Here is a 25,652-nt window from a genome sequence, read left to right on the forward strand (position 1 = left end):
ACTCACCAGTCCGAGAGGCTTGTCTGCTCAGCTGCCGGGGCGGGCGGGGGCTGGGAGCTGAAGCTCGGGCTTCGGGCTGAGTGCAGGGAGAGGACTGGAGCGTGAACACAGCCTAAAGGGATTAGTGCGCCACGGCTAGCCGGGAGGGAGTCCGGGAAAAAGTCTGGACCTGCCAAAGAGGCAAGAGACTTCTTCTTCCCTCTTTGTTTCCTGGTGCGCAAGGAGAGGGGATTAAGAGCGCCGCTTTTTAAAGGAGCTCCAGAGATGGGCGTGAGCCGCGGCTATCAGCGCGGACCCCAGAGACGGGCATGAGACGCTAAGTATGCTACTGCCGCCACAAAGAAGCCTGTGTGCGAGCACAGGTCACTCTCCAGACCTCCCCTCCTGGGAGCCTGTGCAGCCCGCCACTGACAGGGTCCCGGGATCCAGGGACAACTTCCCCGGGAAAATGCACAGCGCGCCTCAGGCTGGTGCAACATCCCGCTGGCCTCTGCCGCCGCAGGCTCACCCCGCATCCGTACCCCTCCCCGCCCCCGGACTGAGTAAGCCAGAGCCCCCGAAGCAGCTGCTCCTTTAACCCCGTCCTGTCTGAGTGAAGAACAGGCGCCCTCCGGCGACCTACACGCAGAGGCGGGGCCAGATCCAGAAACACAAGATCCAGCCTCATCCACCAGAACACAGGCACTAGTCCCCTCCACCAGAAAGCCTACACAACCCACTGAACCAACTTTAGCCACTGGGGACAGACACCAAAAACAACGGGAACTACGAACCTGCAGCCTGCAAAAAGGAGACCCCAAACACAGTAAGATAAGCAAAATGAGAAGACAGAGTATCACACAGCAGATGAAGGAGCAAGATAAAAACCCACCAGACCTAACAAATGAAGAGGAAATAGGCAGTCTACCTGAAAAAGAATTCAGAATAATGATAGTAAAGATGATCCAAAATCTTGGAAATAGAATAAATGCAAGAAACATTTAACAAGGACCTAGAAGAACTAAAGAGGAAACAAGCAAAAATGAACAACACAATAAATGAAATTAAAAATACTCTAGAAGGGATCAATAGCAGAATAACTGAGGCGGAAGAACGGATAAGTGACCTAGAAGATAAAATAGTGGAAATAACTACTGCAGAGCAGAATAAAGAAAAAAGAATGAAAAGAGCTGAGGACAGTCTCAGAGACCTCTGGGACAATATTAAACACACCAACATTCCAATTATAGGGGTCCCAGAACAAGAAGAGAAAAAGAAAGGGACTGAGAAAATATTTGAAGAGATTATAGTTGAAAACTTCCCTAATATGGGAAAGGAAATAGTTAGTCAAGTCCAGGAAGCACAGAGAGTCCCATACAGGATAAATCCAAGGAGAAACACGCCAAGACACATATTAATCAAACTGTCAAAAATTAAATACAAAGAAAACATATTAAAAGCAGCAAGGGAAAAACAACAAGTAACACACAAGGGAATCCCCATAAGGTTAACAGCTGATCTTTCAGCAGAAACTCTGCAAGCCAGAAGAGACTGGCAGGACATATTTAAAGTGATGGAGGAGAAAAACCTACAACCAAGATTACTCTACCCAGCAAGGATCTCATTCAGATTTGATGGAGAAATTAAAACCTTTACAGACAAGCAAAAGCTGAGAGAGTTCAGCACCACCAACCAGCTTTACAACAAGTGTTAAGAAACTTCTCTAGGCAAGAAACACAAGAGAAGGAAAAGACCTACAATAACAAACCCAAAACAATTAAGAAAATGGGAATAGGAACATACATATCGATAATTACCTTAAATGTAAATGGACTAAATGCTCCCACCAAAAGACACAGACTGGCTGAATGGATACAAAAACAAGACAGCATATATATGCTGTCTACAAGAGACCCACTTCAGACCTAGGGACACATACAGACTGAAAGTGAGGGGATGGAAAAAGATATTCCATGCAAATGGAAACCAGAAGAAAGCTGAAGTAGCAATTCTCATATCAGTCAAAATAGACTTTAAAATAAAGACTATTACAAGAGACAAAGAAGGACACTACATAATGATCAACGGATCAATCCAAGAAGAAGATATAACAATTGTAAATATTTATGCACCCAACATAGGAGCACCTCAATACATAAGGCAAATACTAACAGCCATAAAAGGGGAAATCGACAGTAACACATTCATAGTAGGGGACTTTAACACCCCACTTTCACCAATGGACAGATCATCCAAAATGAAAATAAATAAGGAAACACAAGCTTTAAATGATACATTAAACAAGATGGACTTAATTGATATTTATAGGACATTCCATCCAAAAACAACAGAATACACATTTTTCTCAAGTGCTCATGGAACATTCTCCAGGATAGATCATATCTTGGGTCACAAATCAAGCCTTGGTAAATTTCAGAAAATTGAAATTGTATCAAGTACCTTTTCCGACCACAACTCTATGAGACTAGATATCAATTACAGGAAAAGATCTCTAAAAGATACAAACATGGAGGCTAAACAATACACTACTTAATAACGAAGTGATCACTGAAGAAATCAGAGAGGAAATCAAAAAAAATACCTAGAAACAAATGACAATGGAGACATGACGACCCAAAACCTATGGGACGCAGCAAAAGCAGTTCTAAGGGGGAAGTTAATAGCAATACAATCCTACCTTAAGAAACAGGAAACATCTCGAGTAAACAACCTAACCTTGCACCTAAAGCAATTAGAGAAAGAAGGACAAAAAACCCCCAAAGTTAGCAGAAGGAAAGAAATCATAAAGATCAGATCAGAAATAAATGAAAAAGATGGGCCTCCCTGGTGGCGCAGTGGTTGAGAGTCCGCCTGCCGATGCAGGGGATACGGGTTCGTGCCCCGGTCTGGGAGGATCCCATATGCCGCGGAGCGGCTGGGCCCGTGAGCCATGGCCGCTGGGCCTGCGCATCCGGAGCCTGTGCTCCGCAACGGGAGAGGCCACAACAGTGAGAAGCCCGCATACCGCAAAAAAAAAAAAAAAAAAAAAAAAAAAGAAATAAATGAAAAAGAAATGAAGGAAACTATAGCAAAGATCAATAAAACTAAAAGCTGGTTCTTTGAGAAGATAAACAAAACTGATAAACCATTAGCCAGACTCATCAAGGAAAAAAAAGGAGAAGACTCAAATCAACAGAATCAGAAATGAAAAAGGAGAAGTAACAACTGACACTGCAGAAATACAAAGGACCATGAGAGATTACTATAAGCAACTCTATGCCAATAAAATGGACAACCTGGAAGAAATGGACAAATTCTTAGAAATGCACAACCTGCCAAGACTGAATCAGGAAGAAATAGAAAACATGAACAGACCAATCACAAGCACTGAAATTGAAACTGTGATTAAAAATCTTCCAACAAACAAAAGCCCAGGACCAGATGGCTTCACAGGCGAATTCTATCAAACATTTAGAGAAGAGCTAACACCTATCCTTCTCAAACTCTTCCAAAATATAGCAGAGGGAGGAACACTCTCAAACTCATTCTACAAGGCCACCATCACCCTGATACCAAAACCAGACAAAGATGTCACAAAGAAAGAAAACTACAGGCCAATATCACTGATGAACATAGATGCAAAAATCCTCAACAAAATACTAGCAAACAGAATCCAACAGCACATTAAAAGGATCATACACCATGATCAAGTGCGGTTTATTCCAGGAATGCAAGGATTCTTCAATATACGCAAATCAATCAATGTGATACACCATATTAACAAATTGAAGGAGAAAAACCATATGATCATCTCAGTAGATGCAGAGAAAGCTTTTGACAAAATTCAACACCCATTTATGATAAAAACCCTGCAGAAAGTAGGCATAGAGGGAACTTTCCTCAACATAATAAAGGCCTTATATGACAAACCCACAGTCAACCTCATCCTCAATGGTGAAAAACTGAAACCATTTCCACTAAGATCAGGAACAAGACAAGGTTGCCCACTCTCACCACTCTTATTCAACATAGTTTTGGAAGTTTTAGCCACAGCAATCAGAGAAGAAAAGGAAATAAAAGGAATCCAAATCAGAAAAGAAGAAGTAAAGCTGTCACTGTTTGCAGATGACATGATACTATACATAGAGAATCCTAAATTTGCTACCAGAAAACTACTAGAGCTAATCAATGAATTTGGTAAAGTAGCAGGATACAAAATTAATGCACAGAAATCTCTGGCATTCCTATACACTAATGATGAAAAATCTGAAAGTAAAATTAAGAAAACACTCCCATTTACCACTGCAACATAAATAATAAAATATCTAGGAATAAACCTACCTAAGGAGACAAAAGACCTGTATGCAGAGAATTATAAGACACTGATGAAAGAAATTAAAGATGATACAAATAGATGGAGAGATATACCATGTTCTTGGATTGGAAGAATCAACAGTGAAAATGACTCTACTACCCAAAGCAATCTAGATTCAATGCAATCCCTATCAAACTACCACTGGCATTTTTCACAGAACTAGAACAAAAAATTTCACAATTTGTATGGAAACACAAAAGACCCCGAATAGCCAAAGCAATCTTGAGAATGAAAAACAGACCTGGAGGAATCAGGCTCCCTGACTTGAGACTATACTACAAAGCTACAGTAATCAAGACAGTATGGTACTGGCACAAAAACAGAAATATATATCAATGGAACAGGATAGAAAGCCCAGAGATAAACCCACGCACATATGGTCACCTTATCTTTGATAAAGGAGGCAGGAATGTACAGTGGAGAAAGGACAGCCTCTCAATAAGTGGTGCTGGGAAAACTGGACAGGTACATGTAAAAGTATGAGATTAGAACACTCCCTAACACCATACACAAAAATAAACTCAAAATGGATTAAAGACCTAAATGTTAAGGCCAGAAACTATCAAACTCTTAGAGGAAAACATAGGCAGAACACTCTATGACATAAATCACAGCAAGATCCTTTTTGACCCACCTCCTAGAGAAATGGAAATAAAAACAAAAATAAACAAATGGGACCTAATGAAACTTCAAAGCTTTTGCACAGCAAAGGAAACCATAAACAAGACCGAAAGACAACCCTCAGAATGGGAGAAAATATTTGCAAATGAAGCAACTGACAAAGGATTAATTTCCAAAATTTACAAGCAGCTCATGCAGCTCAATAACAAAATAACAAACAACCCAATCCAAAAATGGGCAGAAGACGTAAACAGACATTTCTCCAAAGAAGATATACAGATTGCCAACAAACACATGAAAGAAAGCTCAACATCATTAATCATTAGAGAAATGCAAATCAAAACTACAATGAGATATCATCTCACACCAGTCAGACTGGCCATCATCAAAAAATCTACAAACAATAAATGCTGGAGAGAGTGTGGAGAAAAGGGAACACTCTTGCACTGCTGGTGGGAATGTGAATTGGTACAGCCACTATGGAGAACAGTATGGAGGTTCCTTAAAAAACTACAAATAGAACTACCATATGACCCAGCAATCCCACTACTGGGCATATACCCTGAGAAAACCATAATTCAAAAACAGTCATGTACCAAAATGTTCATTGCAGCTCTATTTACAATAGCCAGGATGTGGAAGCAACCTAAGTGTCCATCATCGGATGAATGGATAAAGAAGATGTGGCACATATATACAATGGAATATTACTCAGCCATAAAAAGAAACGAAATCAAGTTATTTGTAGTGAGGTGGATGGACCTAGAATCTGTCATACAAAGTGAAGTAAGTCAGAAAGAGAAAGATAAATACCGTATGCTAACACATATATATGGAATCTAAGAAAAAAAATGTCATGAAGAACCTAGAGGTAAGACGGGAATAAAGACACAGACCTACTAGAGAATGGACTTGAGGATATGGGGAGGGGGAAGGGTAAGCTGTGACAAAGTGAGAGAGTGGCATGGACATATATACACTACCAAACGTAAAATAGATAGCTAGTGGGAAGCAGCCACATATCACAGGGAGATCAGCTCGGTGGTTTGTGACCACCTAGAGGGGTGGGATAGGGTGGGTGGGAGGGAGGGAGATGCAAGAGCGAAGAGATATGGGAACATATGTATATGTATAACTGAGTCACTCTGTTATAAAGCAGAAACTAACACACCACTGTAAAGCAATTATACTCCAATAAAGATGTAAAAAAAAAAAAAAAAAAGAGTTACCTATTCAAAAAGGAGAAGGGGAAGGGGAGCACTGTCTCAAATTTTAAGACTGAAAAGACTAAAAAGATACTTTCAAAAGAACCAGGTTAATGCCTCTTCTCCAAATTACAAAATTAAATGTCCCTGATTAGGCTGTCAAAGCAGCAATAACTTTTCTCTAAAATAATTTAAAAACAAGCATCCTACCTTAAGGAACAAAGATCTATAGTCAATGTAATCATCTGAATATTTGCCAAAGGAAAATTTAGGCCACAACAAAATGTATCAGTCTAAACTGTAACGTACCAGTTTTTAAAGTGAATATAAATCATCTTTTATCAATGGATTCATGATGGTCCACCACACTACCCTACTTTTGTGTATGTTTAAAATTTTCCATATAAAATGTTCTCTTAAAACCTTAAGAACTCCTTCTTAAAGGAGTGGCCATCAAAATTCAGGTGGCCATCACAGTTACTACATGTTTAATTATCTCAGCTAGTAGATGAATTTGCTAGTTTAAATTCTTTACAATGCAGACTTTATTACATGCTTTAAGTAAACTTCATGATACACTGAGATCTCCTTGTATAAACTGGCACAGATTATACATGCTAACATATGAGTTTTTAAAATAAATCTAAATTTATAGCTTCCTGATTTTATCATAATTTATCTTGATGCCAAGTCCTTTTTTAGGACTGTTAAACCAGTCATAATATAGTTTATTATTATAGACTGTTAAACCAATTCACAATAAAAGGAAAAACTTAATATGATCTGCTTATAACATGGTCTTTTTAAAGTAAAAAGAGGCTGACTATATATACTACCAAAACTTCCTAAAGTGAAAGCGATTTTAGAATTAAGTATGCCTCCTGGTCAAGTTGTATTTAACTGACAAAGAAGAAGTGATAAAGGTGGTAGGTCTTTTACTCCTAAATTGCTGGTCCCAATTAAATCGAAAACCAAAACTAAATTTAATCAATTACCTCATTAGACCTCCAAGGGGGAAAACTTATCTAGCAACAGATTAAGTCCTTTCACTGTGGCAAAAGTTAATAGAATTTATGAAGAGTCAAGAATGTCCCAGACTTCACAGCTATTTTATTAAAATTAAACAGTATTTTTTTTTTTTTTTGCGGTACGCGGGCCTCTCACTGTCGTGGCCTTTCCCGTTGCGGAGCACAGGCTCCGGACGCGCAGGCTCAGCGGCCATGGCTCACGGGCCCAGCCGCTCCGCGGCATGTGGGATCTTCCTGAACCAGGGTACGAACCCGTGTCCCCTGCATCGGCAGGCGGACTCCCAACCACTGCGCCACCAGGGAAGCCCAAACACAGTATTTTAATTATCAACATGAGTTAATACTGCTGCATATAGTACTCTGTCTCACAAAGTTACTATGAGGATCAAATGAGAGTATGGTGGAACATTTTTACAAACTGTAAACCACTATGCAACAGGTATTCTTCTTGTCTACAAAAGGATGGAATGTGTAACTCTCTTTCATCACTTGCAGATCTTAGAGGTTTCTGCTTTGCTTTTGCTAAAAACAAAGGGAGAGGGAGGGTATTCCCTGGGGTTCTAGCATTTACTCTAATGATGTCCCTTTACTCAATCTATTCCATTAAAACTACTTACTTGTGCTAGTAAGAGAGTTAGAGTTTCCTACACGTTTTTGTGCTCTTTACATGTTTTTCCTCAAACTGGCTAAAACAAGAATAGCTTGTTTAGCTTCTCCTTATCTCTTCCATTCCACAAACATTTCTTGCTTTAATTATCACACAACCAAGGCATGATTTTGAAGGATCCAACATTGCCCTATCTGTTCCCACTGTCCTTCCTTTCATTATGTTAGATGCAATTACACCTACTAATTGTTAGACACAGAGGAAATCAAAAAAGATAAGCTGCTTTGAGAGCTTCCTCCCCACAGATGTTAAAATTAATTTAGTAGTTTTAGATATTTTTTTTCAGACACCTGGTATTTACAGCCTTTGAACCAAATCTGCATTTCCCATTGAGAGATCCACTTACAGGTCTGCAACTTGGAAATACCCCATTACTTGTAGACAAAGAGTCCTGTATAAAGATGTTCATATTTTAGCACTATTAGTAATAACAAAAAAACTGAACATAACCTAGATGTCTGTCAGGATAAACTATGTTAAATTGAAAAGAATCAGACCTATATGTATCAACACATACATATGTATACCTTGAAATTACAATTTTGAATAAAAAGAACAAGAGGTTGAACATTACATACAGTATCATACTATTTTATATATTAAAAAAATGCTTATAGGTACATATGCATGTAGTAAAATATAAAAATATCGATTGAATGTACCCCACATTTATCATAGTGGCTACTTCTTGGGGGACAAGGTGGGATGAAGGATGTTTGGGAAGGGAATGGGACAGGTAAGAACCTAAATATATGTATGTATGTACGTATGTATGGATATATGTTATATATGTATGTGTGTGTGTGTGTGTGTGTGTGTGTGTAATATGAAGCAAATGTAACAAACATTAATACTTGTTCATTGTAGGTGACTAAACACAGGTGTTTAATATATTGTCCTTTATACTTTTCCATATAAGTAAGTTTCCTAAATAAAAAAGTTTAAAACCTTATGAATGTTCTTTTCTAAACCTTTGCTACTTCCTCAAATCAGCATGAATATGTTCATCAGGTTTTTTTTCCTAGTGGCAACTGTTTCTTTTTAACTTTCTATTTTTCTTTTGTTCTATGTTCTTTGAATTTTTCCAACTCTACTACGAAAAATTTTAAACACAGAAAATTAGGAGTGGTACAATTAACATCCAAGTTCTCTCAGATCCTAAAATTATTTTTTCATACTTGTTTTCTCTCTTTAACATTTTGTTTCCATCATACCATTTGAAAGTAAGTTCTAAATTGACTGATTGAGATAGAATTCAGAATAGTGGTTACTTTTGAAGGTGGTCACTGAATTGAGGGAGCACAAGAGAACACTCACATTAGAAATGTTCTATATCTTGGTCTGCAAGGCACTTACACATGTAGAAAGTCACTGAGCTGTACACTTGAGATTTGTACACTTTACTATATGTAAGTTTTATTTCAAAAAAGGGGTGGGAGGGGGGTTGCAGGCATCATGACAATTTACCCCTAAATATTTAAGCATGTATTTCCTAAGAATAAAGACATTCTCCTACATAAAAATATCTCTATTGTCACACTTAAGAAAACTAATAATTCCATAAGAACACATCATATTCAATCAACACGCAACATTTCTTATCTCAAGAAGGACTTCTACGGCTCTTCCCCACCCTGGCCCCAAACCAGGATCACACAGCGCATTTGTCTGTTTTGTCTCTTTAGTCTTACTCAGTGTAGAATAATCCCCAACCTTTTATCCTCCACAACACTGAGTCCAGGCTGTTTGTCTTATAGAATGTCCACCTTCTGAATTTGTCTAATTGCTCCCTCATGGTGCTTAACTTTTCCCTTTATCCTGTGTTTCTTATAAAATGGAAAGTCCAGAAGCTTAACATTCAACACAATCATTTTTAGTAATAATACTTCAGAGATAATGACTCATCCACTGAGTTTTAAATTTTACGGCCACCTAGAAATTCTATTTGGTTCCTTCTTAGGAATCTAATCCTGCTATTTTTAAGTCTTCTAATGCACTGATGGTAGACTGTTTCCTTGCATATTATAACTTATGATTTTGACCTTGTCATTGAGGCCTTCCGTATGTGAATTCCACGAGACCTATATGGGCTAAGGGAGGGTTTGCATTTGTTTCTGCGCAGTGCCTGAATGCTATTACCACTTCAGGAGCAGTTGTTAATTTCTTGGGTTAAGAATTCCTGAATAATACAGGTAATATAATTATGAACCCCACATGCTATGATAAGAACAGGTCTATAGTTAAGAATTCACAAGGGAACCTTTAACCTTTATTTGGAGCCCTGGCACTAGGACTCAGACTTGAGTGTGGTTCAAGTTTGACAGACAGGTATAAATGTCAAATCTGACACTAAAAACAATGCAATTTGTTCCAGTTAAGGAACACAGACTTAGGCACCAAATAATTATGTCTTTCCCATTCTTGTTTGAAACGGATGCTTACATTTGCATGACCACTGGGTATCACATTTCATTTTCAACAACTAGGCTTTCTGAAAAATACAAAGAAAAAGCAATGATGATATTAAAGTTGACTCACCACCGTCCTCTGTTTATTGGGCAGGAAGACTCTAACGATAGGTTTTTGTGGTGACTTGGGGTTGCTCCGTGACACATCTGTGGGATTTTGAAAAACTGAAAGAGATGAAGGCAGCACTGAAAGGCTAGAAGAGGAAGAAGATGTAACGGTGTCTGTTGATGCAGAGCTAGAAACAGAAAAATCAGTTCCATTCCCCAGGGATTCCAATAACTGTTGTTCTCTTTGTTGGAGGGCATCTAGCTTGCTGGTGTATTCTTCATAGGCCTATAAAATAAAGTAGACTTACATTGAATCTGGACTTTTTCCTGACAGTAACAAAAGGAAATACGAAATTTAAGTCTTTGATTATAATCTCTTTATAACCTAGCTAACACGATTTTGTGTTACAAATTACAAAATAAGTGCTGGAAGGATTGTAAATTAGTACTTTTACCTTTAAATTGATAAATCTTTTGTTATAAGACACTACATCTAGAAACTGACACACACACACACACACATATATATGTCTATAATAGTCATGAATATTAATTTAAAAAAAACAGTATTTGCAATTTTCTGGCCAAATCACAATTTATATTCCAAACTACATATCTAACATAAGATAAAATACTAATACATCACAGATGAATACCCTATTAATTGTTTTTCCAGAAAAGTTGTAGGCATTATAAAGTTTCATACTTCTCTCTGCCTCTCTCTCTCTAAAGAACTGAGAGAGAGGTTGAGAAGGAGATGAGGTGTTAGAAAGATCTGTCAAAAAACAAGACTAAGGTAGACAGTGTCAGATCTCACCATTACCACCAAAATCACCTCAACAGGGATTAGAGGATGTATAACTGCCACTTTTTTTTTTCTGAAACAGCTATTAGTTAAAATACCTTCTTTTACTCACTATGGATATCTTATGACCTCCCCTTTCCCATCAAATACTGCTTAGAGAATAGAATTTTGTTTGAAAAGGTAGTTTACACCCTGCAGTCAAGAAATTTTGAGGCCATTATCCATCAGGGTATCTTTCTAGACGTTTTATTTTACTAAAGCTATAAGGTCAAATGATCACATAAGATATCATATTCTAAAAGTAGGAAGAATCTTGGAAACAGAATGATACCGAAAATAAAGAGATGGAATGAATTGGAATGTATGTGTCCATGGCTCTTTAAGGCAGTAGTAGTCACCTTCCCCCACACTATAGTCCACCATGTCTCCCGACCACCCCAAACAGATGCAACGCTATAAAGAGTTATGAAAGGCTACAAAGATTGAAAAAGATTTAAAAGAATCACAGATTTTTTAAAATGGCATTTCCCACCACTTATTAGGCTACAAAGAAGCAGATGGATGCATTTTTATTTGTGCAAGTATTGTACATGAGAAATAAACAAAGATGTTCTTGATACAAGACAAGAGTAAGGAAAGAGGGGGGGTCTTAAAAGGTTAGCATTTAGATAGATGGAGTTAAGTAGGGAGAAGAGAGTACTGTGTAGCACAGAAGAAATTTTGTAACAGAGTAAGGAGGTAAGAAATTTTAAGACATAGAGGAAAACTATGGACTAGTAGAGCTGAACGTCATATAATACCTGGGACATATCAAGGGATCAAGAGATGTTTGTGAAATTTAAGTGAAGAACAGGAACACAAATAATAAGACTGGAAAAGTGGGTAACAGACCAGCTTGTAGAGAATGTATATACTATGTTATGAAGCCTGAACTTCATTTTATAAGCAAGGGAGAATTATCTAAGGTAGAGGAGAATAAAGGAGAAATTTCATTTCAATATAGGCCACCACACCTGATATGCTTGATACTACCATATAATTTTTGGGGGGTTGGGGAGGGAAAATACTAAAATGAGCTACTGAAGGGCCTAAACTACACCAAAATGCCCTCTCCTTTACAATCTAATAGTTGTCCAACGCTGACCATGAAATGTTTCACAGCATCTCAGGCATTATAACCAAGTCAGTCCAAAATTTTCTGAGCTGTATTTCTATTTAGCTTTCAGTTCGATTAATTACTTAAGGGCATCTTTTTCAGTATGATCCACTTATTGAGATTTCGATCATTCAATAAATATATATTGAGCACACATGTACCTAGTAGTGTTTGGGCTCAAACCACAAAAATGAAGACTAACACAATTCCTACACTTTGAAGATTATGTACATGCAGCCTGGGAGACAAAAATTCCTCCTTGCGTAGATGAGATATTCTTATTTACTGTCACCTGGGCAAGTACATTTACTACACAAAGTTAGGCTTAGGAAAAGTAATAAATGTAAACAAATTTTCTGAATATTATTTCTTTATCAAAATATTAGCCTTAATTTTTAAAAATATATTGTTCCTTCCACTGTGGATTACAATCTATTATTTCACTGCATTTATCAATAACTCTTCCTTAAGTACAAAACATTTACTTATTCCACCTCTCTCCATCCTCATAGCTGCAATCTACCAAGGTACTTGCCTACCTTGTTTAGAACCTGGTCTGACTCATTTCACCCCATTATCCTTGCTGCATTCCGTGTGGATGCTGATTACTCATACAACACTCTTGCCTTGAAGTTCTCTAAACCTCGTATCTATAAAGGCATTTGTTTCTACTCTAACTTCAAGATCCAGAGATACAAACAGTTCTTTACCAAAGAGTTCCAAATGATGACAAGATCTCAACTGGGAACCTCCCATACCCCTATGCACACACACTTATCCCACTGTCTTAAATGTCACCCTCACTACCACACTAATCTGTTCATTGTCAACATTAATCCCTTAATGTTTTTCAGATTTCATTGCTGTTTTACTTCCCATACTTTGTGGCTCACCATTCCAACAATGCCGATGGTAACGTCTTAGATTGTCTGGTTAATTCTTATTCTTTTACCAACTTGCTTGTCAAAATACCAACTTTGGGTAAATTCTATCATTCAATTACTCCATTCTTTCTCTCAGGTTACCACACATTACTGAAGAAAATAATAAAACAAGGCCAACTGGTTCCATTATCAATTCATGGAAATTAGTCTTTCACACTACTATATGAAAATTTGTACTTATTTATTTTTTTTAATTTTTATTTATTTATTTATTTTTGGTTGCGTTGGGTCTTCGTTGCTATGCGCGGGCTTTCTCTAGTTGCGGAGAGCGGGGGCTACTCTTCATTGCAGCGCGCGGGCTTCTCATTGCGGTGGCTTCTCTTGTTGCGGAGCACAGGCTCTAGGCGCACGGGCTTCAGTAGTTGTAGCACGTGGGCTCAGTAGTTGTGGTACCCAGGCTCTAGACCACAGGCTCAGTAGTGGTGGCACACAGGTTTAGGTGCTGTGCGGCATGTGGGATCTTTCCAGACCAGGACTCGAACCCGTGTCCACTGCATTGGCAGGCAGATTCCCAACCACTGCGCCACCAGGGAAGCCCCTGTACTTATTTTTAATTCGTATTACATTTCTCACAATACTTACTCCCACCTTTCCTATGCTTCTCTGGATCCTAACTTCATCCCCCAACCTTTAATTCACTCAAGAAAATAGCATTACCTTCAAATTTACTCTGAAGATCAAAGCCATCAAATAAAAGCTTCCTCTTCTTTCTTTGTCCAATCAATTCTCCCCATCTTTCCCCATCCTTCTTTTGCTCTCAATTTAGTATTAACACTGGGTGTTTAGAGCCTCTTCTGTGGAGGCCTTGGTTCATCATTATCTCCATTTTCTCTCATATCTTCCAACTTTCCCTTTTTCTCTGTTTTCTTACCCTGCAAACTTGAGCAAGTCCTCCCACATAAACATACACCTCAAGCACCATTACCACCATCAACAAAATTCCTTTGGTGCCTCAAGAAGCTTCAGAAACCAGATATTTCTTCAGGAGGCAGCTTTTCCAAAACCCTATTCCTTCTCATCAAAATCCTACTTATTTTTCAAAGTTTAATTCAAAGGCCTGCTTGGTAAAAATCCAAAATCGGTATTTTCTTTTCACCTCCTTTGGAGTATTACCACACTCTTCTTTATATGGCTTTTTAAACAATCATTTGTGAAAAAACTTTGTGAGCATTAAGTGAAATAATACTAGCAGAGGAAGTTATTACAGCAAAAACCCAATAAATACTTTTATTAGTAGTAATAAGTAGTACTAGTTCTTATCATTATTACTGTATTACTTCGCTGAGTTCTCAAAATGACTCTACTAAACTATAAGGTAGTTGAGGGCACAGCTCATGTTATTTATTTATTTATTCATTCATTCATTCATTTACTGGATTCTTTTTTCAAACTGAAGTATAGTTCATTTATTTTTGAACTTAAAAAAGAATGTAGGGCCTCCCTGGTGGCGCAGTGGTTGAGAGTCCGCCTGCCGATGCAGGGGATACGGGTTCGTGCCCCGGTCTGGGAGGATCCCATATGCCGCGGAGCGGCTGGGCCCGTGAGCCATGGCCGCTGAGCCTGCGCATCCGGAGCCTGTGCTCCGCAACGGGAGAGGCCACAACAGTGAGAGGCCCGCGTACGGAAAAAAAAAAAAAAAAAAAAAGAATGTAAGAACACAACATTATTAAGATGAAAATACTCCTCAAATTGATCTACAGGTTCAATGCAATCCTTATCAAAATCCCAGCTGGCTTTCTATGCAGAAATGGACAAGCTGATCTTAAAATTCACACAGAAGTACAAAGTACTTGGAATAACCAAAACAATCTTGAAAAAGAACAGTTTGGAGATTTACATTTCCTGATTTCAAAAGTTACTATAAAGCTACAGTAATCAAAACACATGATATTGATACACATATAAAAAAACACAATAGATTGAGAGTCCAGAAAAAAAGCCTTACATTTATGGTTAACTGGTTTTTGACAATGTTACTGGTACAACTGAATATCTGCATACAGAAGAATGAAGTTGGACCACTACCTAACATCATATTACAAAATTAACTCAAAGTGTATCATACACTTAAAAGTAAGAGCTAGAACTAGAAAACTCTTAGAGAAAACATAGAAGTAAATCATCATGACCCTGGATTAGGCAATGGTTTCTTAGATGACACACCAAAACACAGCAACCAAAGAAAGAGTCGATAAACTTGACTTCATCAAAATTAAAGCTTTTGTGCTTCAAAAGACACTATCAAAAGAGTGAAAAAAAGACATCCCACAGAATGGGAGAAAATATTTGCAAATCATATCTGATAAGAATTTCCTACCAAGAATATATAAAGAACTCTTACAACTCAGTAATAAAAAGACAATCCAGTTTTTTAAATGCGCAAAGGATTTGAATAGACATTTTTCCCAAGAAGATATTCAAATGGCTAATAAGCACATGAAAAAGATGTTTAATATCATTAATCACCAAAGAATTACAAATCAAAATACCACAATGAGATGCCAATTCACACCTACTAGGACGGCAATAATAATAATAAATAGAAAATAACAAGTGTTGGTGATGATGTATAGGAACTGGAACCCTCACACATTGCTTGTGGGAATGTAAAATGGTGCAGCCACTTTGGAAAACAGTCTGGTAGTTCCTCAAAAAGTTAAAACACAGAGTTACCAAAGGACACAGCAATTCCATTCCTAGGTACATAACTAAAAGAACTGAAAACATATGCCTACCACAAAAACTTGTACATGAATGTTCATAGCAGCTTTATTCATGATAGCCCAAAAGAGGAAACCTAAACGTCCATCAGTTGATTAATGGATAAACAAAATGTGACATATCCACATGATAGAATATTAGCCATAAAAAGGAATAAATGCTACAATGAATGCTACATGCTACAACATGGTTGAATTTTTTTTTTTTGCTGTACGCGGGCCTCTCACTGTTGTGGCCTCTCCCGTTGCAGAGCACAGGCTCCGGACGCGCAGGCTCAGCGGCCATGGCAAACGGGCCCAGCCTCTCCACGGCATGTGGGATCTTCCCGGACCGGGGCACGAACCATGTCCCCTGCATCGGCAGGTGGACTCCCAACCACCGCGCCACCAGGGAAGCCCAACATGGTTGAATTTTGAAAACATTCTGCTAAGGTGAAAGCAGCCTGTCACAAAAGGCCACATTGTGTATGATTCCATTTACAAGAAAAGTCCAAATAGGCAAATCCATAGATTTAGAAAGTAGATCAGTGGTTGCCAGGGGCTGGAGAGAACGACTGCCAATGGGTAAAGGGTTTCTTTTTGAGGTGATGAAAATGTTTTGGAATTAGATGGTGGTGATGACTGTACAATTCTGTGCATATGCTATAAACTATGCAATTGTACACTTTAAAAAAGTGAATCTTATGGTATATGAATTATTTCCCAATTAAAAATGGGAAGATGGGGACTTCCCTGGCAGTCCAGTGGCTAAGACTTCGCTTCCCAATGCAGGGGGTTTGGGTTCAATCCCTGGTCGGGGAGCTAAGATCCCACATGCCTCATGGCCAAAAAACCAGAACATAAACAAGAGAAGCAATATTGTAACAAATTCAATAAAGACTTTAAAAAAAGAATAAATAAAAAAATAAAAATGGGAAGAAAATTAAGGACGTACTTAATTAAAACATAATGGGAAAAGGCAGTGGAAGAAAAAATTTTTATCATTAGAGTTCATTATATTTATTCTTTGGAACTTAATCTTACAAGATACAATGAAATCTTTCAAACTGCCTAGGAGTGATAATTAATGAACTGTTCTGCATTCCAAAGGAAGCACCTAGCTTCCAGTATTATTTTCTTTGCAGATTTTGGCGGCGGGGGGGGCACACTGAGTGGTATGCAGAACTTCCCTGACCAGGGATTGAACCTGTGCCCCCTGTACTAGAAGCACAGAATCTTAACCACTGGACCACCATGGGAGTCCCAGTATTATTTTCATTGCAGTATTTGTTTTGATAAATGTCTCTGCATTATCCTGGGTTCTACACAGACTACAGATCAGAAAGGCTGTCAGCATCATAATAATGATATAGCAATTAAGAGCACAGGCTCTGATAAAAAAGAAGAAGACATACACGTGGGGAAAATGTAAGCAGTTTTAGAAGACTCATAAAAAAAAGTAAAAGAACACAGGTTCTGAATTCAGAATGTCTGGCTTCAAAGTTTGGCTACCCCATTACTAGTTGTGTAATCCTTGTCATGTTATTATTAAAACCCTCTGCGCCTGAGCTTCTTCATCTATAAAATGGAAATAAGAATATTAAATATAACTCACAGGGCCGGCTGAGGATTAAATGACCTACTGTATGCTTAGAACAGTTCCTGGCAGAGCAAGCACTCAATAAATGTTAGGAGCTTTACTGTCATCATCTGTCTGTCTGCAGGGGACTCCAGCATACATATAAATTCGGTGGTAGCTTGGATTCAGTGTGTTAACACTAGATATGTAGGGTTATTCCAGATACTTTATCCCTTCACCTCTGGAATCCAATATATCAGGACTAGAAAGAAGAATCTACTACTAGAAAAGCATCTAGCATTATATCTTACTCACAGAAGGCATTCAAATAATTTATTGGATAAGTAAATACAGAAGAATTGGGAGAAAAATAAGAAATTCTGGGAAATGACTTTTAGGGGAAACTCATCTTTTCTTCCTCTGTATGATGGTAAAAAGAAAAGACTGGAACCAAAGATTGAAAAGACAAACCTGAAATTCTTTAGAGTACAATAGTTCATTTCACTGCAGTTATCATCAAGGGAATCAACAGAATGTTAATTATTATTCATATGCCAGTTGGAGAAAATCTAGAACTTAAAAGCTCATTTTTAAATAAATTAGTAAATAGAAAAAAGAAAGCCACAGGAATTTCTGATGGTGATATAAGTGATTTCATTCTGTTCTGCTGAAAGGAAGAAATGGAGAGATAGGTAAAGATTTATCTTTCTATGAAAACACCAAAGGGGTTTCTTTCGAAATGCTATAGCACAACTTCTACCTGCCAGTGCACAAACTAATCTGAAGCCAAATTATGAACACTGGGAAAATTTTACTTTTTAGCCTCTTATTTCAGGAAATGTAAGCACAGGCACTAGTCTAGGGGTGTATGTAACCCCATTCTGGTTGGTGAAATGTAAAGACTTGTAAGGGATTTGGGGGGGAAGGTTTTCCTCCTTGCAAGGGCTCAGTACACCAGAGAACATCTGTGATCCTTCTTCCTGATTTGACGTGTTGTGTTAGAGTACGATTCTCCGATGTGCTGCAGTTATGACAGAAAAACCAAAAGGACTACAGCAATCTACCCCAGTGTCTGACAACCTTGAGCTGTAGAACAATCTTTGAATAATTTACCTCCGTGTTTCTTGTTATGGGAGCGAAAATTAAAACCCCTACATGTTTGGACAAATTGTTATTTGTTTTTTGCAGATTAAAAACATTTGTAATTTTTATAGATCTCCTAGACTTATTCTCTAATTTTTCCGATCTTTCCTTTAATATTTTCCATCTTTGTTTTTTTCTACTTTCTGGAAGATGTCTTTAACTTTATAGCAGTTGTTTGTCTGTTTATATGCACATGCAGATACACACACACATTTAAATTTTCTGTTATCCCATTTTAATTTACTATTTTAGTTTCCAAGAGCTCTTTCTGACTTTTGCTTCTTTAATACAACCATGAAACAAGAACAGATTGCTATATTTTCTCTTATCTTTGATGTTATAGTTATTTTCAAATTTTCTTCTGTTCTCTGCACTGTTTCTGAGTTCCTTTTGACCATTTCTGCCATTATCTTTCCTGTTAATAGCTTTCTTTAAATATCTGGTTATTTATTTATTTATTAATCTTTTTATAATAATTTTAATTAATTATTTTTTTATTTTATTTTTGGCTGCATTGGATCTTCTTGCTGCGCGCTGGCTTTCTCTAGTTGCGGCGAGTGGGGGCTACTCTTGGTTGCAGTGTGTGGGCTTCTCACTGAGGTGGCTTGTTTTATTGCAGAGCATGGGCTCTAGGGATGCAGGCTCAGCAGTTGTGGCTCGCAGGCTCTAGAGCGCAAGCTCAGTTGTTGTGGCACACAGGCTGCTCCGTGGCATGTGGGATCTTCCTGGACCAGGGCTCGAACCCATGTCCCCTGCATTGGCAGACGGATTCTTAACCACTGTGCCACCAGGGAAGTCCCTATCTGGTTATTCTTAACTGTCCATTCATATTTAAGAGTTAAGGACTCTTGATGTCAATACTACCCAAAGCAATCTACAGATTCAATGCAAGCCCTACCAAAATGGCAATGTGTTTGGAGAAATAGAAAAATCCATTCTGAAATTCATGAGGAAATTCAAGGGATCCCAAATAGCCAAAACAATTTTTGAAAAAGAAGAACAAAGTTGGAGATTTGCATTTCCACAATGAGATACCACTTCACACTCATTAGGATGCCTATTATTAAACACACACACGCACACACACACACACAGAAAATAAGTCTTGGCAAGCATATAAAGGATTGTTAGTGGGAATGTAAAATGTAGCTGCTTATGGAAAAGAGAATGGCAATTCCTTAAAAAATTAAATATAGAATTGTCTTATGATTCAGTAATTCCACTTCTGGGTATACACCCCCAAAAGAAGTAAAATCAGCATTATTCACAGTAACCAAAAGGTGGAAACAACAAACCACTGAAGGTAGCCACTGATAGATAAATGGATAAATAAAATGTGATATATACATACAATGGAATATTATTCAGCCTTAAATAGGAAGAAAATTTTGACACATGCTATGAATCTTGAAGACATTATGCTAAATGAAATCAGCCAGTTACAGGAAGTATGTTAGAATTCCACTTACGTGACATTCTAGAGTAGTAAAATTCATAGAGACAGAAAGGAGGATGGTGGGTATCAGTGGGTAATCAGGAGATTACCCACTTAAGGGCCTTCAAATAGCAATACCCACAAGTCTTTTCCCTGGGCCTGGTCAACTTTCCTCAGGGAAGAATACTGTCATCTGCAGCCAGGCTCCTCTTCACAGTATATCAAACGGTGGTAAGTTCAATGTTTTATTATTTCTATGTTTATCTTCTGTAACCCACTCCCCTGATTAACATACAAGCTATTTGAAGGCAGAGATCTGGCTGGGGGTGGGGTGGGTGGGGTTGTTTTTTGTTATATCCCCCGAGCTTAGACAAGTACAAATATTAGCAGGCGCTCAAAAATTACCTGTTGAACAAATGAATCAAAGATTTATGGAGCACTTAGTATGTGTCAGGAACTATGCTATTTCATAATTATAAACTCAATTTAATCTTTAAATTACCATATGTGTGATACAGTCCCATTTTACCAATGAGGTGAGGTATAAGGAGGTTAGGTAACCTGTCTGCATAAATTAAGGCAGAGCCAGAATTTAAACACAGGGTCTGTGTGACTCCATGGTTCATCTGAACCACTATATTATACTGCCTTCTACAGAGAAATTGTGTAATGTTAGTCCCTGAGAGTAAGAATCTACATGCTAATGATATAACCTATGAGGTATAGTCTGCTGTATACTGTCCTTGTTAGATGTAATTCAAATAGTAAAAAGCCTGAAGCGTATGTGTGTGGAGGGGTAGTAAATCCCTGCAACAGTGGGACATGGTGATCGATGCAAATGGATTACATCTGAGGATGGGGCAAGTTTCCTGACACAAAATGGTTGGCAGAAAAACTGCTGGTTAAGTTGTCTAATTCTGATTAACAAAGAATTACTATTTTCACCAGGACTATTTGCCTCCCTATGACTCCTTTGTTTGTTCTCCTCACACATACAAGTAAAACAGACAGCATGGGATATGAAAAAGTGTACTAACTATATTCAGAGGTAGGAATTCTAGTCCTAGCACCGATACTAACTGGCAGTGATAAGCCATATGAAGAAGAGAACAGTTTATTAGCAGTTATTTCCAAACTTCCAAGTTTATTTTAGAAATGCAAGCTTACTTTCTCTTGAAATACGGAAGATTTAACTTACCCTTTAAAAGTAATTAGATTACTAAATTAGAATGTTCATTTAGGAGTCTGTCAATCCATGCCTAAAAATTTCTGGCATTTGAAGGCAAATGGTAACCTGATCATTTGTAATTTAGGGTCCTGATCATTTGTCATTTAGGGTTATCTCCCAGTATGACTAGTGATTACAGTTGGAGCCAGCTTTTATAGAGACAGCCAGTATAGTGTAATGGTAAGCAGTGTGGGCTGTGGAGCCTGACTGCCTAGATTCCATAACAGCTTCCTAGCTGTGGAACCTGAGTGACTTACATAGGAAACTAATGCCAAGAAAGCCTACCTGTGATTATGACAGTAACTACTACCTCATAGGAGTAAGAACAATGACTGATCAATAAATTTACCATTATGTTAAAGGCTGGATACAAAAGCCTGAAGGCACTATCAAACAGTAAGGCTAAGCAATTTTGAGCTATTTAAATACTGTAGACTTTATCCATAAGGAAGCAAAAACCTATTTTGTGGGGATTTGTTCTGGGAAAAAGATATTTCACAAAATTCTCCCCATTTTCTAATATGGTAACTAGTTTGCTGACCTCCAGAAAAGACTGTTTTCTCTCTCTCTTTTTTCCACTGGTTTTTTTTTTTTTTAAACCAGGGTGATATTTTGAAGCTTATATACAACTTCTCCTTTAGTTTTGATATTTTCCAAATTAGAAAATACTACATATTTATTGTAACAAGTGAAACAAGATGAAAAAGTACAATAAAGACAAAGCTAATTCTCTCTTCCCATATCTACTTCTAATCCCACTCCCTAAAATAACCAATATTACCAGTACAAATGCTTTTCTATAAGTTCATTTTCTCCTTTTCAAAATTACTACATATATGATACTCAAAAGCTTACCTCCAGATATATTGATGGTGGATTATGCTCCCCACCAAATTTGTCCAGTAGGGCCTCTATATGCTCCTGTGTCAATTTAATCATTTGTTTGATATTCCACACCTAAAAAATATTTTGAAAGAATTTGAATACAAATCATTTAGAATATGAATTAGAAATATTTTAACATTTCTATTAAAATATTGCAGTAACTGTCAGTGTTCCTTGAAATTTAAAGCTTAGAGACCTTAGAGATCATTTAGTATAGTGGTTTTTCCCTTTTATTATTAAACACTTTTAAATTTTCTCCTACACTAGTAACACAATATATTCTCAACTATAAAAGATTTAAGTAATACATGAGTATTCAGGAACAAGCAATGAAAATCTCTTCTCACTTTCCCCACATTGCTGGGCCCCCTGCCAAAAAGGTAAGTGCTGTTTACAGTTTGATATACATTCTCCATGTCTCCTTCTCACTCAAGTAAAAAACATAAATATAGGGCTTCCCTGGTGGCGCAGTGGTTGAGAATCTGCCTGCCGATGCAGGGGACACGGGTTCGAGCCCTGGTCTGGGAAGGTCCCACATGCCACAGAGAGACTGGGCCCGTGAGCCACAACTACTGAGCCTGCGCGTGTGGAGCCTGTGCTCCACAACAAGAGAGGCCGCTATAGTGAGAGGCCTGCGCACCGCGATGAAGAGTGGCCCCCACTTGCCACAACTAGAGAAAGCCCTCGCACAGAAATGAAGACCCAACACAGCAAAAATAAATAAATTAATAAACTCCTACCCCCAACATCTTCTAAAAAAAACATAAATATATACATATATAAAATATACAACTATATAAAATATAAATATTACATATTAAAATATTTTTAACACTTGCTTTTTTCACCAAACAATATGCCTCAGAATTCTTTCCATGTCAATACACATGTATTTTACCCCGTTTAAAGGGTTGTATAAGCATCCTTTTAAATGGCTGAATTAAGTATAGATAGATAACATTCATTTCAAAATATTGTTATGGCACTGCTTATTTCAACGGTCTTCAAACTTCAACGGTAACCTAAGGTTAGGTCGACATGGATGATTTTAGGAGAATCAATTTCCAGATCCTCAATGTCTATCTGTACTCTTCCTAATTGATCTGCTTTAGAACTAGTCCTCCTTTCTTCCTCTGCTTTTAAAATTACCACTTTGTAATTCTCCACTTTGTAAAAGAAAGGCAAAGTTCTTATCCATCTCAAATCCTACTAAGGTGCACTGTTCTGAGCTGTATAAACTTCAAAGCACCTAACAAACAAAAGAAGAAGGAAAATCCCTTGAAAAAAAGGGGGGAAAAATTAAGAGCAAGACCTTATTTTATTAATGAAACACATTCTTGGGAAGGCTCCAAGCCTCATCCATTTAACCAGCCAGCCAGCTGAGAATTCAGAAGTCTCAGCCAGCTGAGAATTCAAAGTCTAGAATTCAGAAGTCATAATACAGGCACATATTACATGTTTATTTTAAGATAAATAAGAAGTCAGATTTTTTTTCCTTAATGAAAAATGAGTTCAATTTATCTGAGTGGTGTGAGAATCTGCTTTGCAAATTATCATACGGTATATGATACTCTCTATAAACTGAATGATTTGAATCTGCAATTTTAAGATGTAACCAAAATGTACTTAACATATACTAGAAATCATGGTCTTTTAAACTATTAAAGTTATAATGAAAAAACATGAGACAATTTTCTAAAAAATTTTTATTCATTTATTTATTTTTTGGCTGCATTGGGTCTTTGTTGCTGCGCACAGGCTTTCTCTAGTGGTGAGAGGGGCCTATTCTTCATTGCGGTGCACAGACTTCTCATTGCGGTGGCTTCTCTTGTTGCAGAGCACAGGCTCTGGTGTGTGAGCTTCAGTAGTTGTGGCACGTGGACTCAGTAGTTGTGACTTGTGGGCTCTAGAGCGCAGGCTCAGTAGTTGCGGTGCACCGGCTTAGTTGCTCCACAGTATGTGGGATCTTCCCGGACTAGGGCTCAAACCCATGTCCCCTGCATTGGCAGGCGGATTCTTAACCACTGAGACACCAGGGAAGTCCCAAAAATGTGAGACAATTTTAAAATGTACAAGGGAGAATAAGTGAGCAAAGGGTTTCAGGACCCTTGGTTTATTTAATAATTCCTTACTAGAGGACATTTAGATTATTTCATTTTTCTCAACTTCAAACAATTCAGTGAATAGCTCTGAAATGCCCTTCTGGGCAAAGGTACAAGTTTTCCTTTTAGATACTAAGGCAAAGGATTCCTGGATTGAAGGATATGCACATTTAAAAAGTTAATATGCCAAATGGTCTTCCAAAAGGAAAAAGGTACCAAGATACCCTCCTGGGGTATCAGTCCACCCTTTTCCCCACAATCCCACCAACACTGGATATTTTCAAACTTTTAAACTTTTCCTGATCTTAAGGGGAAAGATGATCTTGTTGTTTCAATTTGTATTTCCTAGAAAGTTAGCATTTTTCATGTTTATTGACCATTTTAATTTCTTTATGGAAAATTCCCTATCTGTATTCTTTCTCCCCATCTATTTTTTTCTTGTTCATTTATAGATACCCTTTATTCTGGATATTCTGGGTATTAATCCTTATTCTCCTACAAACGTTGCAGTCTTTCCTTCTTTTTACTTTATGTCTCTGTAGTCACAGAAAGTCTTGCTACTCAAAGCACGGTCCATAGACTACCAGCAGCATAATCTTCTGGAAGTTTGTTAGAGTAGCAGAATCTCAGGCCCCATTTCAGACCTACTGAACTTTAACAAAGTGATCCTTATTAAAGTTTGAGAAGAAATGACAGAAATTTCTAATTTCTTCTACAGTCAGATATTACAATATTTTCCTTTATGACTCCTTTGCTAATTTCTCATATCCCCAACAAGTATTAGATATCTTCTTTTCTCTAGCTACACTTACTCCCCAAGTGATCTTACCTAATCTTGTGGCTTTATATGCCAAATATGAAATGATGAAACCCAATTTTTAAACCCAACTCTTATCCTCTCAACTCCAGACTTTTTGTCCAACTGCTTACTGAATATCTCTACTAAGATAACTAATAAGCATCTCAAACTTAACATGTTCAAAAGTCAACTTTTGATCTGTCCCCCAGAGCCCCTTCAAAACTTGTTTTTCTTAAAGTCTCTTCATCTCAGAAAATGACAAACTCCCTCTATGATGAGTTCATTGACCACCCAGGCAGAACTGCTTTATAGTCAAAATTTGATATCCTAAAATTGCTTATGTTTTTCATGTCTACTAGCTACTTTGAGATCAGAAACATGTTTTATTCATCTTTTATTCCCCCATCACTTATCTTGGTGTGTCTTTGTCATAATATGTATTCAATTAGTACTGGAGGCTAAGATTTAAGCTGTCTTCAGAATAGG

The 25,652-nt window shown here is 37.7% G+C and overlaps 1 protein-coding gene across 4 annotated transcripts in view; it reads right to left on the reverse strand.

Moving 5' to 3' along the window:
- Positions 1-25,652, reverse strand: part of BRAF (B-Raf proto-oncogene, serine/threonine kinase) — a 159,388-nt gene that overhangs the window by 77,799 nt on the left and 55,937 nt on the right. For all 4 annotated transcript variants that reach the window (XM_082632467.1, XM_082632466.1, XM_082632469.1 and 1 more), the window contains exons 2-3: positions 22,236-22,337; positions 10,414-10,677 (exon numbers count right to left, since the gene is read on the reverse strand). In XM_082632467.1, the coding sequence (XP_082488593.1) occupies positions 10,414-10,677; positions 22,236-22,337 (366 nt within the window). The remainder of the gene's footprint in view (positions 1-10,413; positions 10,678-22,235; positions 22,338-25,652) is intronic.

This window comes from Mesoplodon mirus, assembly GCF_964341445.2.
Source record: "Mesoplodon mirus genome assembly, chromosome: 9".
Classification (NCBI taxonomy): Eukaryota; Metazoa; Chordata; class Mammalia; order Artiodactyla; family Ziphiidae; genus Mesoplodon; species Mesoplodon mirus.